Here is an 18960-nt window from a genome sequence, read left to right as displayed (position 1 = left end):
CCACTGTCAAACTCTATATTCTGCTCATGTTTGGGGGCTGCTGACACAATACTCCGTCTTTGAATGAATTATTCAGACCAGGGCCTAAACTTTCAAATGCCCTGCAGTTCCCTCTGCTGCTGCTGCTGCTGCACAAAACCTATCTGCTCTCACAGGTGGCATCAAGTTAGACACAGCATGTCCAAAAGAAGATGGGTGGAATTCAAGATCTGTCAGACGATAAGTTGCTCCACTCCCATCAGCCGACGACACACAGCGTCCTCATCGTCCTCATCTGCTGCTTCAGGTACGTTGAACAGAATGTTCTCGAGACGACTATAGCAAAACCTCTAATGAGTGTTTGACTGGAGCAAGGGATTTGAACGTTTTTATAAAAAAAATTCAACAAAAAGGTAGCTCCTCAAACTGGGACAGCTCTCTGACTGTTACCATAGAAACAGCAGCAGTCTTTTTGGAGGGAGAACAATGAGTCTCTTCACTTCATAAATGAATTGGCATGGGAGAAAACCACAGACAATTAATATAAAATTATTTTATATTTTGTAATCATTCATTTTTCATGACATAATGCAAATAGGGTGTGATCAATACCCTTGATGGGAGACCATCTTGAGGCGATGTTTAACATTAGAATACCCAAGGTCAGATCAAAATATGACTTATTTGAGAAAATTATTTTGAGAGGGTTAGAGTTAGGGTTATGATTAGGGAGACCCCCCCACCCCCCAAAAAAAACAAAACAAAGTAGGTGGTGGGTTTAATCCTCAAGTCTAGTCTTCATGTCCAAGAGTCCTTGAGCAAGACACTGAACTTAATGTTGCTCCCAGTAGTCAACCCTTGAGAATGAGATACTCATAACCCTACCACATTACCTACATGTTCTGTTGGGAACCTAAACATTTTTTGTCATTTTTTGCCACTTGGAAGTACCCTGGCACCTGTTGAAAACAAACAATATTTAATTCACAAATGTATCATCATTAACAACAATTCTGCGAGTCCTTGAAGGCAACACAAGTGGAATGCAGGGGGCGTGGCTACAGGCCACCTATCAGTCGTCATCTCGGTGGGGTGTCATGTTTACGTGGAAAATAATATGGCCGCCGACTGCCAACAAGGAGGCAACCCTTGAGAGAATGCGATCGGCGGCCAACTGGAAGCCGGCGCGGTCCCCACACACTACACCACCGGCGCAGATACACGACCTGTGAGTCCTTCTCCGATTTGTTTTAGCCACGGTGACCATGGAAGACGCGGAACGCCAAAAGAAACTCGAGACCGGCAAAGCAAAGGTATGAGTCCTCCCATGATGCCAAGCAGCAAGCATAACTCTCTTTAAGAAACGCTGATGAATGTAAACATTGCTGACAACTTTGTGTTTTTGCTAACTGCTCCTTGTTGTGATCCGTCAGCTGTTACGCCTCCCCCTTTGCAGCTGTCAGTAACGTGCGTCCCTGACAGGGGCTTTAGCCTAACCGCTGCTAGCTCGCTACATAGTGGAAGCCTTATGTCATCCTGCATGAGAAACTCCTTTGTTTATTTAAAAGTGGCGATGGATTGCTTCATGTGTGCATGATGGGCCAGTAAGTAGAGGCTTTCCGACGCCTCCTCTGCTGGGAGGTTGGCAGGCAGGTGTAACAGGATTTACAGGACACATATCCCCTCATGCTAGACTTGTGCTCCCTTTGCTGTGTTATTTAGCACCCTTGCAAATTAGGTCACTAATATTACCCATTTAGTATAAATATAAACTTGTTGTATTCTAGTCTTTAGTATGCACATTCAATTCCAATCAATCACTGTAACAAATATGGGCGCTACAGTGCCCTCAAAAAGTATTGTAACAGAAATTCCTTTGTTTTTGTTGTATACAGAAGGCATTATGATTCCCGATCAAAAGATGCATATTAAACAAAGATTCAAAATTTCAGCTTTATTCACTGTGTGTTTACAACAAAATGCTGCTTACAAATATTTGTGTAAATATGTCCAGACACTATATGTTGCTCCACCTGCGTGGTTAGTGCGTGCCCAGATGGAGAAACTCCTACACAAAATGCAGACTCCATGTGGCCGCCGCCACCCCTCATAACCTCAGCACCAGCTCTGCCAAGTAGGACAGTTAAGCAGCTCATCCGAAGCCTAAAGTTTCCCCGACTGCACACTTGCGCCTTGGAGAGTCCAGCAAAAACTGTGTAGCGGTAACTCAAGCTAGCAGCATTAGCTTCATGTGCCACCAAATATGAAGTTACCTGGAAATTTTCCACCTTTAGAAGTAGTATCAAAGGCCAATTTCGCTTGTGATTATGTATAAATCCACACATTCAATATTTTAAAATGGCACACACATAATCGGCGAGTGGATAGTCAACCCGGGAAATGCACGTGGGCTCAACGTTAAACACGTCCGCCAGCAGGCAATTGAAATTGACACGTCAGAGATTGTAAGGTGAGTGAGCATTTTTAGACGTCAGCAAGTTTCATGTCGGTTTAAGCTGATCGTTGACATGGTTTGAAGTGTAATCCTTTAGTCGGGATTAGCACCTGCTGGCAGAGCAAAAGACATGCGTTGCTTGTTAAATGGATGCCCTGAACACGGACAATGACATGTTTCGATTGACTTTCCCCAAATCGTGCCGAAAAAGGGTAAATTGATTTGGTATTAATGGGATAAACAAAACAAAAAAAAAAACATGTCTGTGACATCTGTGTTGCTTTTCACAGCTGGCCGAGTACCGTCAACGCAAAGCTCACGCGGATTCCCAGAGGAAGAAGAAGAAAAAGAAGCCTGAAGAGGATTCGCGGGGAAGCACGGAGCCCGATCGCTCGACGGGCAGGGAGGACGACTCGGCCGCTGGCCGACATGGATCGCGGGAAGCAAATAACGAGGCATCACCCGCCGCAGAGCTGAGCTTCTCCAAGACGCTACGCAGTGGGGAGACTGTCGTACACAATCAAACGTACACTATTGAGGTATTTGATTCTTGTGTATTGATTGCCCTATTGTTGCAAAACTGTTTGGATTTATACTTTTCCACAGCCAAGATCTTTGTCGTCAACATATCTTGTGCCGCTATTATGCGCTATCCCAGAACCTCGTGTTTTACGTTTGGTGTCCACAAAATCAGCTGTTGCCATGGAAACAGACAGTCTTGTGCCTGACTGAGTCCCGCAGCCTTTCAGCACTTTTTAATCACAATTTAAGGCCAATTTAGTCATGCCTTTGTCTGGAATCGATTTTTTTCCTCCTTATCGTCTTGCGATGTTGGCTCATTTGCATCCAACTTTCTTAATATGTACAAATGTAAACGTCTTGTGTTGCAGCCCGAGAGCGAAGTTTCAACGACGGCAGAAGATTATTCCTCCGAGGTAAGTTTGTGTCTTTCAGACAAACTAAGACCTGATACTTTTTGGACCACTTAAGTGAAACTGGATCTTTTTCCCCACTTTCCCCACCGATGGATGTACTATCACCCTTTTTCCCCCCCATCAAAGAGACTTGCAAATGTCTGCAATTTTAAGCAGCTGTCATCTCTCCTCTTTGGCTCACACTTTGTGAATTAGCAGGTCAACGGCTGCCGTGAGATGATGGCCAGTCTAATGACGTCTTCCGCCGGGGATTTTATTTGGGTACGGTAATCTGATCAAGCGGCTCTGCTCACGGGCCCTGATGGCCACAACCGCCGCCTGCCGCTGCTGACTCTCCATTCGCTTAACATATTAAGCCCCCCCCCCCTCTTCTCGCAACCCCACCCCATAGTATTGACTTTGTACTAACTCTGTACCAATGTCCGTATTGTTCTACATGGTTCTTTTGGTGATGTTGACACGTCTCAAGGTTGCAGTGACCCATGACATGGCACTTTTTTTTTTTGCTTGGATAATGGAGGCGCTGATCAATACAGCTGATGCAGCGAAGTGAAAGCAGAGACGAGAGTTCTTTAAGAAACGTGTCAAGGTGTCAGCTAGCGACATACCGAGCAGTCTTTAATGTCGGTGTGTCTTTTAAAGCCTCCTGCTGCAGCACTTGGGTTTTGACGAACAGGCCCTCCTCTGTCTCCTTCTCTCATATGTCTCGCGAAAAACTCCACATGCTCTAATAGCTCTTCCTTGTTCAGGAAGAGGGAGTGCGAGAGGTGACGAAGGCAGGCAGACTGGAGGATGTCGAGGAGGCGCTTGCAGCCAAGACGCAAGCAGTGGAGGAGCTGAGTCAGGAGCTTGAGGAAATACGGGCTGCGTTTGGAACGGAAGGTGTACAGAAGGTAAATATCTAATCCGTCGGAAACATGATGAGGACCGCTTTGGGATGGAAGTTTTCCAACTATATGTATAATCATTGACACCATCGTGCCCCCCTATAGCTGCAGGACTTTGAGGCCGCGTTGAAGCAGAGGGACGGCATCATCACTCAACTCACCGCTAACCTCCAGCAAGCGCGTGAGGAGAAAGATGAGATCATGAAGGAGTTCCTGGCGCTGACGGAGCAGAGCCAAAAACTGCAGCTTCAGTTCCAGCAGGTGGGAATTGCATTCTCCATGATTTTCTTCCCCATTATCTTGATGATGACAGAGTTGTTTTGAACAGCTCCAGGCCGGCGAGACCCTGCGGAACACCAGCCATAGCAGCACGGCCGCGGACCTTCTTCAGGCCAGGCAGCAGCTGGCGCAATACCAGCTGCAACTGGAGGAGGCCAACGTCCAAGCGAGAAAGAACCAGGAGAAGAGCGATGGGCAGATGGACCTTATCAATCAGCTCCAGCTCCAAATCAGCGACATGGAGTTGGTGCGTTCCATGACGTGACTGCACATATTAGAAGTGATTTCGTTCTTTCCTCAAACGGTGGCCATTTTTAAAAAAAAATTGGGGTATAAAAGAAGTTGCCGTCTGTTGAGGAATTACGGTGTATGTAACGAGTGGCCGCTGTTGCTTTTGTATGTCTAACGCTTGACTCTTATTGTAGTCTGGGAGAAGATCAGAGGAGTCATTCACACAAAGGCTAAATGAGAAGGATGTGCTCATAGCCGAGAAAGAAAAGGTCATCGTGACTCAGGATCAGTCTCTTGCTGAACTGAGAGCAGCAGAAGAGACTCTCGCCACCACACTGAAGGAGAAAAATCTGCTGCTGTCTGAGCAGACGGCGTCTTTGAACCTCTTCCGAGAGGAAATTGCCATTTTGGGACAGTCGGCCAATGACATTCAGGCATCCGACGAGAAGGACCTGATTATAGCGGAGCAAGAGCGAGTCATTTCCGAGCGAGATTGTTCCCTCGGCCGGCTGGAGGAGGAGCTGGAGTCGTCACGGCAAAGCCTGCGCGGCCTCCAGCAGCGAGTGGCCGCGAAGGAAACGGACCTCGAAAAATGCCAGGGCGACCTGCAGAACACCAAGCGTGCTTTAGAAAGCACTAAAGGCGAAATGGAGAATTGTAAATCACACCTTGAGAAAGCGCGAGGTGACCTACAAAGCTGTCAAAGCGAGCTGGCCAACTCCCGGCAGAGGGAGAGAACATCCTCGGATGAGATTAAGCAGCTCATGGCAACGGTGGAGGATCTGCAGAGGCGTTGTCACCGGGACAGCTTATCAGAGGGTGACGCCGTCCAAAGAATGCAGGAGGATAACGCCCGGAAGCTGGACCTTCTCAGGGCCGAACTGGACGAGATGTACGGTCAACAGATTGTCACTATGAAGCAGGAGCTCAACCTGCAGAACGCGGCACGTATGGAGCAAGTCTTGGCGCAGCACCAGGCGGAGACGGAGCGACATAAAGCTGAAGTGGAGCGGCATCGTGCCGAGGTAGAACTTCTAAAAGAACAAAACTCCACCATTAAGGAAACACTTAGTGGTAAGATTCAGGAGCTTCAAGCAACGTCAGCAGAATCCACAAATAAATTCAACCGAGAAAAGGCCAACCTCCAGGCTGAGCTCACGAGGCTCCGCGGCGATCTCCGTTCAGCGAGGGAGAAAGCCGAGCTGGTGTCCAATAGTCTGGTCTCTCAGGAGAGCCAACAAGACGAGATGCGGCGCCTGTTGGAGACCGTCGGCGACCTACGGAGCCGCTTGGCCGCTGCTGGGGAGGCGGCGTTGGAGACTGAGGCCCAGCACGAGTCGGAGACGACCAACTACAAGATCAAGCTGGAGATGCTGGAACGGGAGAAAGATGCCGTGCTGGGCCGCATGGCCGAGTCGCAGGAGGCCGAGCTGGAGAAGCTTCGAACCCACTTGCTGTTCAGTCACGAGGAGGAACTCACACTCCTTCGGCAGGAGCTCCGTCGAGAGAGCTTCCTCAACGCCGAGAACCTCCTTAATGAAGCTGCCATCAAACACCAAACATCTCTGGATGATCTCCGCCTCACCTACGAACACCAGCTACATTTGTTGCAAAACGAGAAAGCCGCCTTTTCCAACGAACGAGAAGAGCTCTTGCACCAAATCCTTGGCCTAAAGGAAGATCTCAAGATGGCCTTGCACAGCTCCAAAGCTGACGAGCTTGTGCGGCAGCTGCAAGAGCTCCAGGTGGAGCTTGAAGATCTGCGGAAGGGAGGAGAGCAGCGAGCCAAGCTGGAGAGCGAAATGCAAACGTTGCTGGAGAAGACGGAGGTTCTTCAACGGAAAGAGCAAAGCTGGGAGAGCAAATGGAAGGAGCAGCAGCTGGAAAATGACGCCAAAACGTCAGAAATGGAAACACTCATCGCCCAGCTGAGGGAAGAGATCGAAAAGCAACGCAGCACGTTCTCCTTTGCCGAAAAGAACTTCGAAGTCAACTACCAGGAGCTGAAGGACGAGTACTCCTGCCTTATTAAGGCTAAGACACAACTTGAGGAGAAGACACTGAAAGAAGCGCTCGAGTTCCAGGCCAAAATTGCTGCTCTGGAAGGTGAAAATGTCAAAAGGTGTGTGGAGGCTGCGGGAGAAGACGTGGCCAAACTCACAGAGAAGCTCAACGTTACAGTGAACGAAAAAGAAACCCTCGCGGGTAGGCTTGCCCAAGTCACAGAGCAACTCGTGGTCTCAGAGAATAAAATCGGACAGTTGAGAAAAGAGCTGGATGAGGTGGAAATAACAAAAGGTGAGGACAAGAATGAGATTCACTCCCTACGAGAAGAGGTCAAGGCTCTCCAGTCAGTACTGAAGGCTGCGGAAGCTGAGCGAGATAGCGCCCGGCAGGCCGTGGAGCTCCACAGGATCTCCCGGCCCTCTCCGTCCCACGTCCAGCACTCGGGGGAGCGACCCGCCGAAGAACGAGCCCCGGCGCAGAAGCCCGCCACTGGCTCCAACCGGCGCAAGAGGCGTCAGAGGTTGAAGCAGGAGCGCCGAGCGGGCGGCGGCGGAGGCCCCTCAGAGGCTGCCAGGCAGAGGGAGGAGGAGGAGGAAGAGGAGGAGGAGGTGGAAGAAGCCAAAGCTACAAGTGCGGCAGAACGAGAGATGCAGACGGAGAGCCAGGTCGGCGGCGATGAGGCGGATGGCTGCCAGGGAGACGCCACTCGCAAACAGGTAGCGCTCGCTCACTCGCTCGCCCGCGGCGGCGTCAGCCTTTTTCCTCCCACCCTCAGATTGACTTGTTTGCGTGATGATAAAAGGCCTTTCCAGAAATCATATTTTCCGCTTACTCCCGGTACACCACGCGAAAAAACCACTCAGCTGCTCATCTAGCGGTGGCACTCGAGCGCCGTAACGGCTCTCTAGTTGCTGAGCGAGAGAGCCGCTGTTGCTGCGAGTTACACAACAGACTTTCTTTTTATGTTCGCGAGGCTCCATAAGTGCGACGCTTGCTACCGGAGGAAAAATGATCATCCGCACCATTCATATAAAACGACTTATCATAATAGTCAAATCTGAGATGCACTTGTCTTATGGAGCACATTTAAATACAGATGCTAACCTGTTGCTTTTCAATATCAACCATTTTTTGTAGTCCATAACCGAGGTTGGAAAAAAAAAAAAAGTCTTTGCGTGTATGTCATTCATGGCGGCAACATTTATTCTGGCAACAAAAGCGCCATTGAAATGGTCAAACACCTCCAGCATCAAAGCCGTCGCATAATTGCCCAAGCTGGATGAATTAGAACTAATGCATAAATCACAGCGAGCGGAGTCCTTGCTTTATGTTTACCGCCCGATAATTGGCTTGTTCCTGAACTCTGTCGTTGAAGTGGGATTAGTCGCATGATTAGCGTCATTGATTTATTACCAGATATGAGCAAAACTGCATCATTGAATTACAGGCTGTTTTCAAACAGCAAAAACAAAACGTGACTAATTAATATCAATATTTGCTTTGCACTGTTTTTCTGAACTTGAAGACATTGTTGATGTTTTCAGGGAGAGCGCGAGCTGCAGTTGGAAGCGCAGCGCATCAGCCTGACTCACATCCAGGCTGCTCAGCTGGAGCTGTTGAAAGAGGAGGCGGACAATCAGAAGCATGATGTTGACCAAGGTCAGCTAATGGTTTGGTTGCGTAATCACGAGAGCCATTCTTTTACAGAAGAAAGATCTTGCTGACGTACATTCCAGAAACACTCATAATGGATGAAAATGAAATACTTTTTTTTAAAATAGTAACTCCTCACTCAGATTCGGACGAGGTCCAAAAGCTGAAGGCGGAGGCGGTGGAGAAACATCGCCACCTAGAGGAAAATCACCGCTTGGAGATGGAGCGCCTCCAAGCTCAATACCAGAGGAGCCTCGCCGAGACGGAGGAGCGCTTCAACGCCGAGATTGCCATGCTACGGTGGCAACTACAGGAGTTGACAGGCTCGCAAGCTCAGGATAGGTGAGGTCGCAGCAAAAAAAAAAAAATTGATTAATCGTTCAGAGCCATTGTTTAATTTAAAAATGTCCAGGTCCACCTTTCTATAGCCATGGAAGCACTAATTCACATCTAACATTACACTTATTTTTTTTTCTAGTGGGCCACAGTCCGGCCAAGAGCGTGTCGAGGAGCATCAAGAGGAGCTGAAGGTTTGACTTCCTTTCTTGAAATCAGCCTTGTCACATCATTATATTTGACTCCGGAGCTGATTGGTGCACTTGCGCTTGGAGAGTGGACGCGAGGGGAAGCGCTAGCAGCCTTTAGGGCTAAACGTGTCCTAAATATCTCCTGCCCCTACATTACCACCCTCCCTTTTTGCTCCAGACTCAGCAGGATGAATTGTCCTATATCGAATGATTAAAAGGCTGGCAAGTTACATCACCCGCCTCTATTGCCAATGGAGCGCGAGAAAGTCGTCCTCTCAGTTTGTCGCTCTCTTGCCGTCCTCATAACTTTGAGAGTTCCCGACCGACGTGAGGAATTCATCACAAGACCGGGGAACAACAAAGTGTATTGATCCCAGAGCAGAAAGGCGGGTTTGTTATTTTCTACATTACGATACGCTTCATAGTTTGTTCTCACTTCTCCAGGACCTCACCGAGGAGCAACTGTCCCGGTGGGCGTCGGACTCCCGCTCGGGCTTGAGCGTCAAGCTGCAGGCGCTGAGGAAGGCGCTGTACAACGAGTACGTCCAAGAAGTGGCAGCGCTGGAGAAGCAGCACCGCACCGAGCTGACTAGCTTGCGGCAACAACTGGAGAGCGAGAGGAAAGGAGAGCGACTGGATCTTGACGACGGGGCCTTGGTCTACTCTGAGACCGTCGGTGTTACTGGGCAGGGCGAGCTGCAAGGGAAGCTGAGTGTGGAGGAGGAAGTCGCCAAGGTAGCCACAAGCTGCGCCACACTGTATTTGTTTGCGGCGAAAGAGGATCTCTGACATGAACGTGTCGTCTTCAGGCCATCGTCCAGATGTCGGTGGAGTGCGCCCAGCAGACGGAGATGGCCCGGCTCAATAAACTCGCCTGCCAGGCCAGCACCGGCATGCAGACCCAGTCGAACGGCGAGGAGAGCGCGGAGAAGAACGCGGCTGTGTCGATGGGCGCCTGGCTGAAAGAAGAGAGGGAACGTCTGGAGAAGGAGCTGCGCGACAGGAACACTGAGATCCGGAAGCTTCGGGAGAAGTTGCAGCGAGCTGAATTGGGAGCCGAGGTGAAGGTGAGTCTTGCTTGCCTGTTACACACTGTTACCTAAAACTGCATTTGTCCGAAAAACTAATTTATTGGCAGTTTTTGTCTTTAGAGATCCACACATTTAATCCAATTACCTTCACTTATGTAGGATACTTATTGTATTTTATTATAAATAATCAAAGATACAGAGCCACCACAACTTGGCTTTTGGTGGCGGACAGTGACCCAGCACCCAAAAAGCCATAATCTAAAAACGCTTGAGATGATCTTGACATCAGCATTACTATTGAGTCTCCAGCTGGTGGTGCTGCTGTGATGTTTTATTTCACCCGCAGCTGCATCCCGGCTGCACCTGTTGCCATGGCAGCACAATGAAACTAGTGTCTCTTTGTACTCCAAAGAGAGTCCAAGTTCGTCTGTGTCATCAGGCTCGTTTTTTTTTTTTTTTTTTAGTTTGCGTCGCCGACAGTACCACTCTTGGGGCTCAGCGATGACGGGACTGCTTTCTCTTTTCTCCTTTTTTCCCATGCAGCCGCTGCAGATGAAAGAAGATTGGGGGGAAAAAGTTGAGGAAGAGGAAGACGAAGTTGACTCCATCGACAAGGACAACGAAAGGTGATGATTAAGTTTGACTTCACCAGCGCAGGGGCGAGACCAAAATGCGGCGTTACCGAGAATTTTTTTATTTGCAAGAGAATCCAGCACATACGCTTTGCTTTCAGAGTGATCCTGCGCCAGGCTAACGAGAGGCTCAGTCGCGTGTTGGCCGATGTGCTGAAGACCACGGCGGCGGCAGAAGAAACAATGGGCCTCCACATGCAAAGTCTGCAGGCGAACGCTTCAGCAGCGTCATCCACATCGCACGTCACAGGCATGTAAACAACTTACACTTACTCAAACTGCTTTTTTTTTTTCCAGCATGTGCCAAAAGGTCACTCACGATAACACCACCTTGCACAATAATGTGAAATAATCCATATCTCTTCTCACACTAGGTCAATCCACCAAGTCTGGCGACAGCCTCCACCTGGGGGAGGGCGAGGAGCACCTGACGGGCATCGGCGCTCGCCTCCAGATGGCCTTGGAGAAGATGCTGATGGTTATCACTGACACCACCAACCAGGTACTAAAAAGCTGTATATTTTTTAGAGGTTTTATACCCACAAGTGAGGTTATTAGTTTTCTCAGTCTGGAGGTGACCGCAGAATGGGACCTTTCAACTAAGTTGTCTGGAACACGCCCCCCCCTGCTCCCATTCCCAGCGGTCGCCCTTAGAAACGAGCTGTATTTACATGGTGCTTTTGTCCCAGCCTATCATGAAAGACCCCCCGCCCCCATGCCGTGCGCCCTCTGCGTGTAGCGTCGGCCCCTCTGACTGGATTTTAACTAGGCCATTGAGCTTGTTACTGTAAGCGAGTGCACGGCGCATCCCCGTGGCTGAAATTCATGTGTTACTCATGCTTCAATGCCATTTGTCTTGGCCATCTAAAAATAGCTTGTAGCAATCCAAGTTCAAGCCAGGCGTCACTGTTGTTCAGCATCTTTCTGCTTTCTTTTGAATATATATATTTTTTTTTTAAAAAGTCAAATTTGCAACATTTGCATATGTCCTGACACCTAGCCTAATGGAAATCATCAGAAGGACTGGAAATGATCCATAGTGTAAAAAAAAAAAAAAAGCAACAGTCAGCTTGCTCATGCACAAGAATGCATGCAAAAAAAATAAATGGTCACATCCTACTTGTAACTTCCCTTCCCCAAATGTAAATCGAGATGAGAACAACTCGCAGTATATAAGGCAAAGCGTCTGTTTTTATTAATGATTTTCCTGGCACGGGGAAAGTGTTTTAAGTATGACAGCATGTCACCGAGTTAGTTGACGTGTTGGAACTTCTTAATAATTCTGCGTGCGAGTGAATCCGGTTTGACGACTTCGTTGCTGGGAGGGAGTGCGTGCGTGTGTGTGTTTGTTGTTTCAGGCTTATTATTTGTGCGCAGTGTAGTGCGATAGGGAGTGGTGTGTGTGTGGGTGTGTGGGAGAGATCCTTTTGCTACTCTACCTGGTTTACCCGGTGGTGTTGGGAAAAGAAGCCACACCTCCCGTGCCCTCATTCCCTCCCTCCCTTCCTCCCTCCCTCCTTGGTTTCACTGAGCACAATTCTTCAGCCCGGGGATCAGTGCGGTGAATGAACCACCATGGGGGAAAAACAGCCATGGAAGTTTTGGAATTGAGTTTCTTTGCGTGGAATACAGGAAGGAAACCTGGCCTGATAAGCCCTCCAGCCCCGGTGAGTTGAGAGCGGCGGGAATGACGGGCAAAGTCTGCAAGGACCTCTGTCATGTCACGTCACCCTCGCTCGTACTGAGCAATTAAAAGCCCTGGGGAAGAGCTTGTTGTTGCTACGGCGATATAGCTTTGTTTGGGAGAGGGGCAAGACGAAGGGGATGCGACCTGTGCTTCTGCACTGAAAAAAGAAGGTCAGCAGGATCACGATCAAGAGGAGCACTCGTTACCTCCCGGCGGGCCACGTTCAGGAATGCCGCTCAAGTTGATGGAATCGGGATGACGAGCCCCCGCTTGGAGTTTTCCTCTTCACCGCTCGGTGCGGTCGGACCTGTTTACCTGCTCAACCGATCCACCGACGCGTTAACCGTCGCCATGGCGAGCCTTCTCCGCTGATCCAAGAAACGCCATCAACGGCAAGCATGGATTCCCATCGCTCCTTCTGGAATTCCAGGATGCAGAACACCGTGTGGGTTGAAGGGGCGGACCAGGACGTGTACGAGGTGGAATCTCGGATCCCCCTCCCGCGGCCTTTCCCCGTCTACAGCACCCTGACGGAGAAGAACGCCGTCATAGTGCAGACGCAGATCTCGCACGTCAATCATCGCGCAAATGGTCACCTGCTCAAAGTTATCTCCAGAATCTCTCTGCCCACACCTCCCTTTACAGTAAGTTTACACCTCATGCATCGCATGAGAAGCGCAGATGAATATTTCACCACCCGCAGCTTCATTTATGCACGGGATGAATTAAATATCAACGGAGAACCGTGGCGGGCTTCAGAAAAGCAAAATATTTCATCGTCATGGCCTTAAGAGATTTTTTTTCCTCTGCTGTCGGCTGGAATAACCATTCATGGTTCTGTTTTTGTTGTGCAAGGTTTTAAAATGGGCGAGGCTGCCTTTAACTTTTTTACTCTAGTACAGTTCAGTCTGTTTTTTTTATTTTTTTTATCTTCAGTCCAGGAATTCAATCTATATAAGCCTTCTGCTTTTTTTTTTTTTTGCCACAGTCATAATTTTTTTTTACATCTCTGACTAGCAGGATTGTGTGACTTCCACGTGACAGTGTCACCACTTCCTGCTTTGCATAATGTCGCAGAAAGACCTTTGAACTCCAGAGATAGGCAAATGCTTTGACGAGTCGTCGTGGAATGGCGACGAAGCACAGCTAGCACAAATTCTCGTGTGCTAGCTATGAAGTGGACAAAATATAATACTACTGTTTGTGTCATCTGCTGCGGAACACTGACTGCTCACCATGTAAACACAAGGATTTTCCATTTTAAATATTCAACAGGTTAATTAATGATTTAACAAGGAAATGTTTAACACACCTCACACCACAGGAGAATCAGGCCTTTGCTGACTTGGAGATGAAAAATCCCCAATACTCTCAGGGTGGTACAATAATAAAATTTTTTTGTGGTCACCTCTCAGCTCGAACATGCCCACATCACCCAGACGGAGCTCATGCGCGAGTCCTTCCGCCACAACCAGGAGATCAGCGAGCTCCTGCAGAAGCAGGAGGAGCTGCAGGAACGCCTCGCCGAGGAGGCCCGGACACGCGAGCAACTGGCCCTCGAGCTACACCGGGCCGAGGGTGAGCGTCTGAGCATTTTTTTTACAGTTGTTAGGGTGGGTGACGGGGTATCACTTAGCTCGATTACCGGGGCCATCCATGTCAGAGACAGATGGTCCTGCACGCACACCAAACAACAGCAACGCTAACATTGAGCTCAACTTGATCAAGTACAGAGCAGCATTTCGCAAGCTTTTGGAAACACACAGTGATGGTGAGACTTCTATGCTTTTATTTGTTCTATTTTTGAATGATCATGTTATTCAGTTGCAGAAATCCTGCTATCAAACTTATTAGATAAGTGACACTGTGTTAAATACTTGTGTTGCGCCTGTGCTGTGTTCCAATGTTGTCACAATGTCTCGACGTGATTGGGGGGGAAAAAAAGCCACGACATGTGAGTGGTGTATCCCGGAGAAGAACTCTCCTTAGGCAAACTCATCACAATGTCCTGGTCAGGTGCCTAAAAAACGACAACACGAGGGATATTTACCCTGCAACGCCGCTGAATCCACACAAGCCGCCATTTTTGAGCCACTAAATGCAATTTCGTGATATCGAATTGTTATTCTTGGAGAAAAGCACTCGCTCGTCTGTGTCGGCATCCCAGAGCGAAATGCTTACTGACCTGTGGCCAAGCTGCAACGTTATGAAGCATTTCTTTGTATCTGCAACTCAGTCCTGTTTCACATGTCGAGCAAAATGGGTCAGGCGTGCTCATGTCAATTATGCAGCGGGAATGCGTTTGTGCTTGCTGGTAACCTTGAGGTTTGTTTGTGTTCTTTTTTTCTTTCTTCTTTTGTATCGACTCGCTCGCATTTACCTAACCTGGTCTCACGCAGGTCTGATTGACGGCTACACGGGCGAGCGGGCTGCCCTGGAGGAGCAGCTACGTCAGAAGGAGGAGCTCCACCTGAGCTTGGAGCAGGAGCTGCAGGTAGATAGATACTGATGCCAAGTTTTAAATGACGTTGCATCATGAACTCCTTAACCCGCTGTAACTTAAATGAGATTACGTCGCGTGTGAGGGGTAACCCTTTTTTTTTTAAATGCAGGTTACTGCCAGTCGACTGCAAGAGCTGGAGCAGGAGAGGCTTCAAATGCAGGAGGAGCGTGAGCTGGTTACCCGGCAACAAGACGCCATGCGAGAAACCGCCAGCACCCGTGAGCTTTGTACGTATCCCAGAAGACCTTTCACCAAAAAGTAGTGTGTCCTGAAAAACACTGAGTGTCAATTTTTTAAAATCTTAACATTGCTTAAATTGTTCCGCATTGAATTTTTGCACCTCTTGTTATGAAAAAGGTGTCCCATGAGAATATTTAGTCTTTTGAAAGGTGAGTATCCTCCACATTTTAGAACATGGGGCAATTTAAGAAAACCACTTCCTTTCATGCTATGTGCTTCGTGAGAACTACTACTACATCTTTTTCTTCTGAGATGTTCCTGTTGGCGACACAAAAGCAAAGCATGTTCAACTCGTGTGCTTTCTTATCCTCCTGTAGGCCTAGTTGAAGCTGCAATGGTTGCAGCACCTGAAGCAGGTGTGTCCACTTTGAGCATGGCTCAGCTCCTCTCCCTCTATAATTGTCTAACCCGTGAGATCCGTAACCCTAAGCCAACTTACGTATCTGACTTACTCAAAGCTCGTGCTTGCTTTTGGCCTTACGATCACAATCACTAACCTTTTGCTTCACTTTTTTTTTTGCTTTTCACTAAACTTGCCCAGCATCTTGGATTGAGTAATAGAGCATGATGGAATGAAAGTAACGCCGGTCTCCTAATCATCAGTATTTTTTTTTTTTTACTGATTATTATCTGCACCAGATTGCAATTTCCCCTCCTCCCCTCCTGTCGATGCTTCCTGGGCATGGATATTGTAATGTTATGGTCTGTCACTCACACACTTGTCCTACCTTCTCACTGCTAATCCCGCGGCGGGTGGGCTTTTGCTCCTCGGTGAAATAATGAGGAAGAAACCATTCTCATGGTAGCGGAACGAGAATCGTCTTGGTGGTGGCGGCGATGGGTCATTTTGGAAAAGTGAATGGGATGTTTGTCTGAGGATAAGCCAACGTCTGGATTAGGCCTACACATATCAAATATCCACTGTGAAGGTTTAAGTAACAGTGAAAATTTAAATGGATTCTTCCGTAGCCTCAGCATCCTTTTCATAACCAAAATATCATCAATTAAAATGAATGTCCATGCACTGACACCTGCGTGCCCGTTCAGATCTCCTGGAAGAGACGGAAAAGCTGATGAAGGAGAAGGTGGAGGTGCAGCGCCAGGCGGAGAAGGAGAGTGCCGACCTCATGAAGCAGGTGAAGACCATGGAGGCCGAGCTGGAGGAGCAGGTCAACCGGGTGATTGAGCTGGAGCACTGCCGGAAGACCGAGACCAGAGACCTCCAGCAGCAGATCCAGGCGCTGGAGAAGCAGCTGGACAAGAACCGGCGCTTCCTTGATGTAAGCTTGCTCTCATTTTTTATATCACAAAAACTATATTCGCTGTAAGTATGAAGACTGTTGTATGAAAGTAGCGTGTTCTCGCTTTCTTGTTTCTAGGAGCAAGCAGTGGACCGGGAACACGAGCGTGACGTCTTCCAGAATGAGATCCAGCTTCTGGAGCAGCAGCTGAAGAACCAGCAGAGGTCTCCCGGCGGCTCGGAGCATAGAAGCCAACAGGTAACGCCACAATCGATTTACCCTAGCTTGTAATCCTCCACACTTCTCTGCTGTAACGATAGTTAGACTTCTTTGTTTTCAACTTGCATGGAAGGGTTGAATCATCTTCTCTAATATTATTTGTGCTTCCAACTCACAGGGAGTGACCCCGGTGGTGACGTCTTACTAATTTGTTTATTTTTATTTTTTTTAAATACCTGGAAAAATTTCCATAGCTTCCTTTACTTCCTCCTCATTGCGTCACCTCTCTCTCTCTTTTTTTTGTGTTTGCCTTGGTGCTCTGTGCTCCTTGACGCTCCTCCCACCTCCTCTCTCCCTGGTCTTTGCAGGTGGATGGAGTGTTCTTAAAGGTACTGCTTCTAGTCGCTAAATGTGCCCCTCCTCCTCCCCCCCCCAAAACCCTGAAGACCGTTTAGTGCAGGGGTGGGGAAACAATGGCCCCGGGCTGTTCATTAAATCAGACCATTGAGCATTTATTTACATAACGCAGAGTTCTAATTGTTGCATTAATGTATCCCAAAAATTTTTTAATTTATGTTAATTCATTTATTTGTATTCTTTGGTGTCTAGTCAATAAAATAGAATTAAAAAAAGAATACCATATGCCCCACAAGCACAAAAGTTTGTCCACCCTTGCTGAAGTGCATTGAAAATTCCCAGCCCCTCCCTTTGTGCATTTTTAGGGTGTCTTCCCCTCCTTGCTCTTCTTCCTTCTCCTCCTCCAGGTGGGATCCCTTGTTTAATGATTCTGTGTGGTTTGTCAACCTTGGATGAAAGCTCTCTCTCCTTCACCCTGCACTTCTTTTCTCCCATCCACCCACCCTCCCTCCTTCCTTTCTCAGGTGGATCAGCTGACCTCCAAGCTAGCTGTGTATGTGCCGGCTACACCGTGTAGCAATTGGTATCCTTAAGCGAGTCTTTTCAACGTCTCTTCCTTGCTTTTTTTTTCCTCCCTTTTTTGCACTAATCAGGTGGAGCAGCTGACCTCCCAGTTAAAGGAGAAGGCGGACTGGTGCAGCGAGCTGCTGCTGGGCTCGGAGCAGCTGCATCGCGATCTGGCCGAGCGCAACCAGGAGATTGACAAGCTGGAGAGCCGCGTCCGCGAGCTGGAGCAGGCCCTGCTGGCCAGCGCAGAGTCCCTGGAGAAGGTTAGGAACACCGGAGGGTGGGGGTGTGTGAGCACGCCGCATTGTATGGTGAGGGAGCATGGCGATGGGGGCTGACTTTAAGAGGAGGTCTCAGGGGTGGGAGGGGCTGAACAGAAGAGAGAACAATGTGTGGGCTGTTCCAACACAGACAATGTTTGTAAATGAACCACGACTGAATGCAGTGCGTGCTCTTCCCACATTCCAATACTTTTTCTTGACCCTAATACCAGTTAAAATATTTTGTTTCATTTTGTGTCAAAGGACGAACAAAAGACTCATCATGCATCCGTCACTGAGGCAAAGGACTCCACGCTGGAGGTTCAGCTGCAGACCGAAAGAGAAGCATTGGACCGGAAAGAGAAGGAGGTCGTGTACCTTTCTGTTGCTCTCGCTTGGGATCACATCACTGTCTATCATCCTAAGGTTGGCCATCTTCTCCTTCAGATCTGTCACCTGGAGGAACAGCTGGAGCAATTCCGGGAGGAGCTGGAGAACAAGAACGAGGAGATGCAGCAGCTCCACATGCAACTGGAGATTCAGCGCAAGGAGATCAGCAGCCAGCAACAGTTCCTAGAAACCAGGGAGAGCATGCTCCAGGTAACCTGCCAACAGATGTCTTTGGTTTGCAATGCACCATTAAAAATAATTAGAGGACAATGGCATGTTCCAGTAGACTCTGGGGTGGTCGCTTCACAGTGTTGTGTGCTTCTCAAAACTATGGTCACAATCTGTGACAGACAAAACATTTAAACAGGTCCAGATTTAAAAGTCGGGAAAAAATGAAATAGAAAATAGGCTAGAACAAAATGGAAAACTGACCAGTTCCCATGTCTGCCAGATGACAACTTCAACGTCAAGCATTTAGTCATCCAGACTGACTCTGGACTCTCTTATATTTACCGTGGCATGTTCATTCCATCACATTATAATCTCTTGACTCTTGAAGGTGATGGAGGAGAAGGACAGGGCAATAGCACTTCTTAATGAACAGAACACTAAGCTCCAACACATGGAGAAAACGTCTGGCAACAAGGTAACAAGCCATGTCTATGCACGCACAAAACGGAACGTGACAGCCTGTTCGGTGTGTGCATAGCTTCATGGTCGTGTGTGGTGTTTCTCATTTTTTGGTGGCATCCATTTTGTGGTCTTGTGTTTGTCTTGGTAAGTAAATCCATGTGCTCGTTGTGTGGTGACTCATTCAAACGCTTGAGTTTCCGTGTGAAATGAACGCTTCATCCAAGGGGTGGGCTTGAAGGCCACATTT

The 18960-nt window shown here is 48.3% G+C and overlaps 1 protein-coding gene across 13 annotated transcripts in view; it reads left to right on the top strand.

Moving 5' to 3' along the window:
* Positions 1-1078: 1078 nt before the first annotated feature.
* The window catches only part of akap9 (A-kinase anchoring protein 9), a 26011-nt gene continuing 8129 nt past the window's right edge, over positions 1079-18960 (top strand). For 2 of the 13 annotated variants that reach the window (XM_088365782.1, XM_088365780.1), the window contains exons 1-26: positions 2566-2646; positions 2725-2973; positions 3325-3369; positions 3565-3630; positions 4119-4262; positions 4362-4517; positions 4585-4782; positions 4961-7489; positions 8318-8432; positions 8570-8768; positions 8905-8956; positions 9398-9688; positions 9763-10020; positions 10528-10610; positions 10718-10866; positions 10991-11118; positions 13719-13881; positions 14703-14797; positions 14916-15033; positions 15364-15402; positions 16094-16326; positions 16426-16545; positions 17517-17693; positions 17955-18059; positions 18138-18290; positions 18640-18726. In XM_088365782.1, the coding sequence (XP_088221908.1) occupies positions 2581-2646; positions 2725-2973; positions 3325-3369; positions 3565-3630; positions 4119-4262; positions 4362-4517; positions 4585-4782; positions 4961-7489; positions 8318-8432; positions 8570-8768; positions 8905-8956; positions 9398-9688; positions 9763-10020; positions 10528-10610; positions 10718-10866; positions 10991-11118; positions 13719-13881; positions 14703-14797; positions 14916-15033; positions 15364-15402; positions 16094-16326; positions 16426-16545; positions 17517-17693; positions 17955-18059; positions 18138-18290; positions 18640-18726 (6018 nt within the window). In that variant the 5' untranslated portion in view covers positions 2566-2580. Of the gene's footprint in view, positions 1293-2565; positions 2647-2724; positions 2974-3324; positions 3370-3564; positions 3631-4118; positions 4263-4361; positions 4518-4584; positions 4783-4960; positions 7490-8317; positions 8433-8554; positions 8769-8904; positions 8957-9397; positions 9689-9762; positions 10021-10527; positions 10611-10717; positions 10867-10990; positions 11119-13718; positions 13882-14702; positions 14798-14915; positions 15034-15363; positions 15403-16093; positions 16327-16425; positions 16546-17516; positions 17694-17954; positions 18060-18137; positions 18291-18639; positions 18727-18960 lie in introns of those variants that run through there. The other 11 variants (XM_088365778.1, XM_088365775.1, XM_088365784.1 and 8 more) reach the window with 10 other exon arrangements.

This window comes from Syngnathus floridae, chromosome 21 (assembly GCF_059516105.1).
Source record: "Syngnathus floridae isolate MCC-2025c chromosome 21, RoL_Sflo_1.0, whole genome shotgun sequence".
Taxonomy (NCBI): domain Eukaryota; kingdom Metazoa; phylum Chordata; class Actinopteri; order Syngnathiformes; family Syngnathidae; genus Syngnathus; species Syngnathus floridae.
This window is presented reverse-complemented; position numbering and strand designations above follow the sequence as displayed.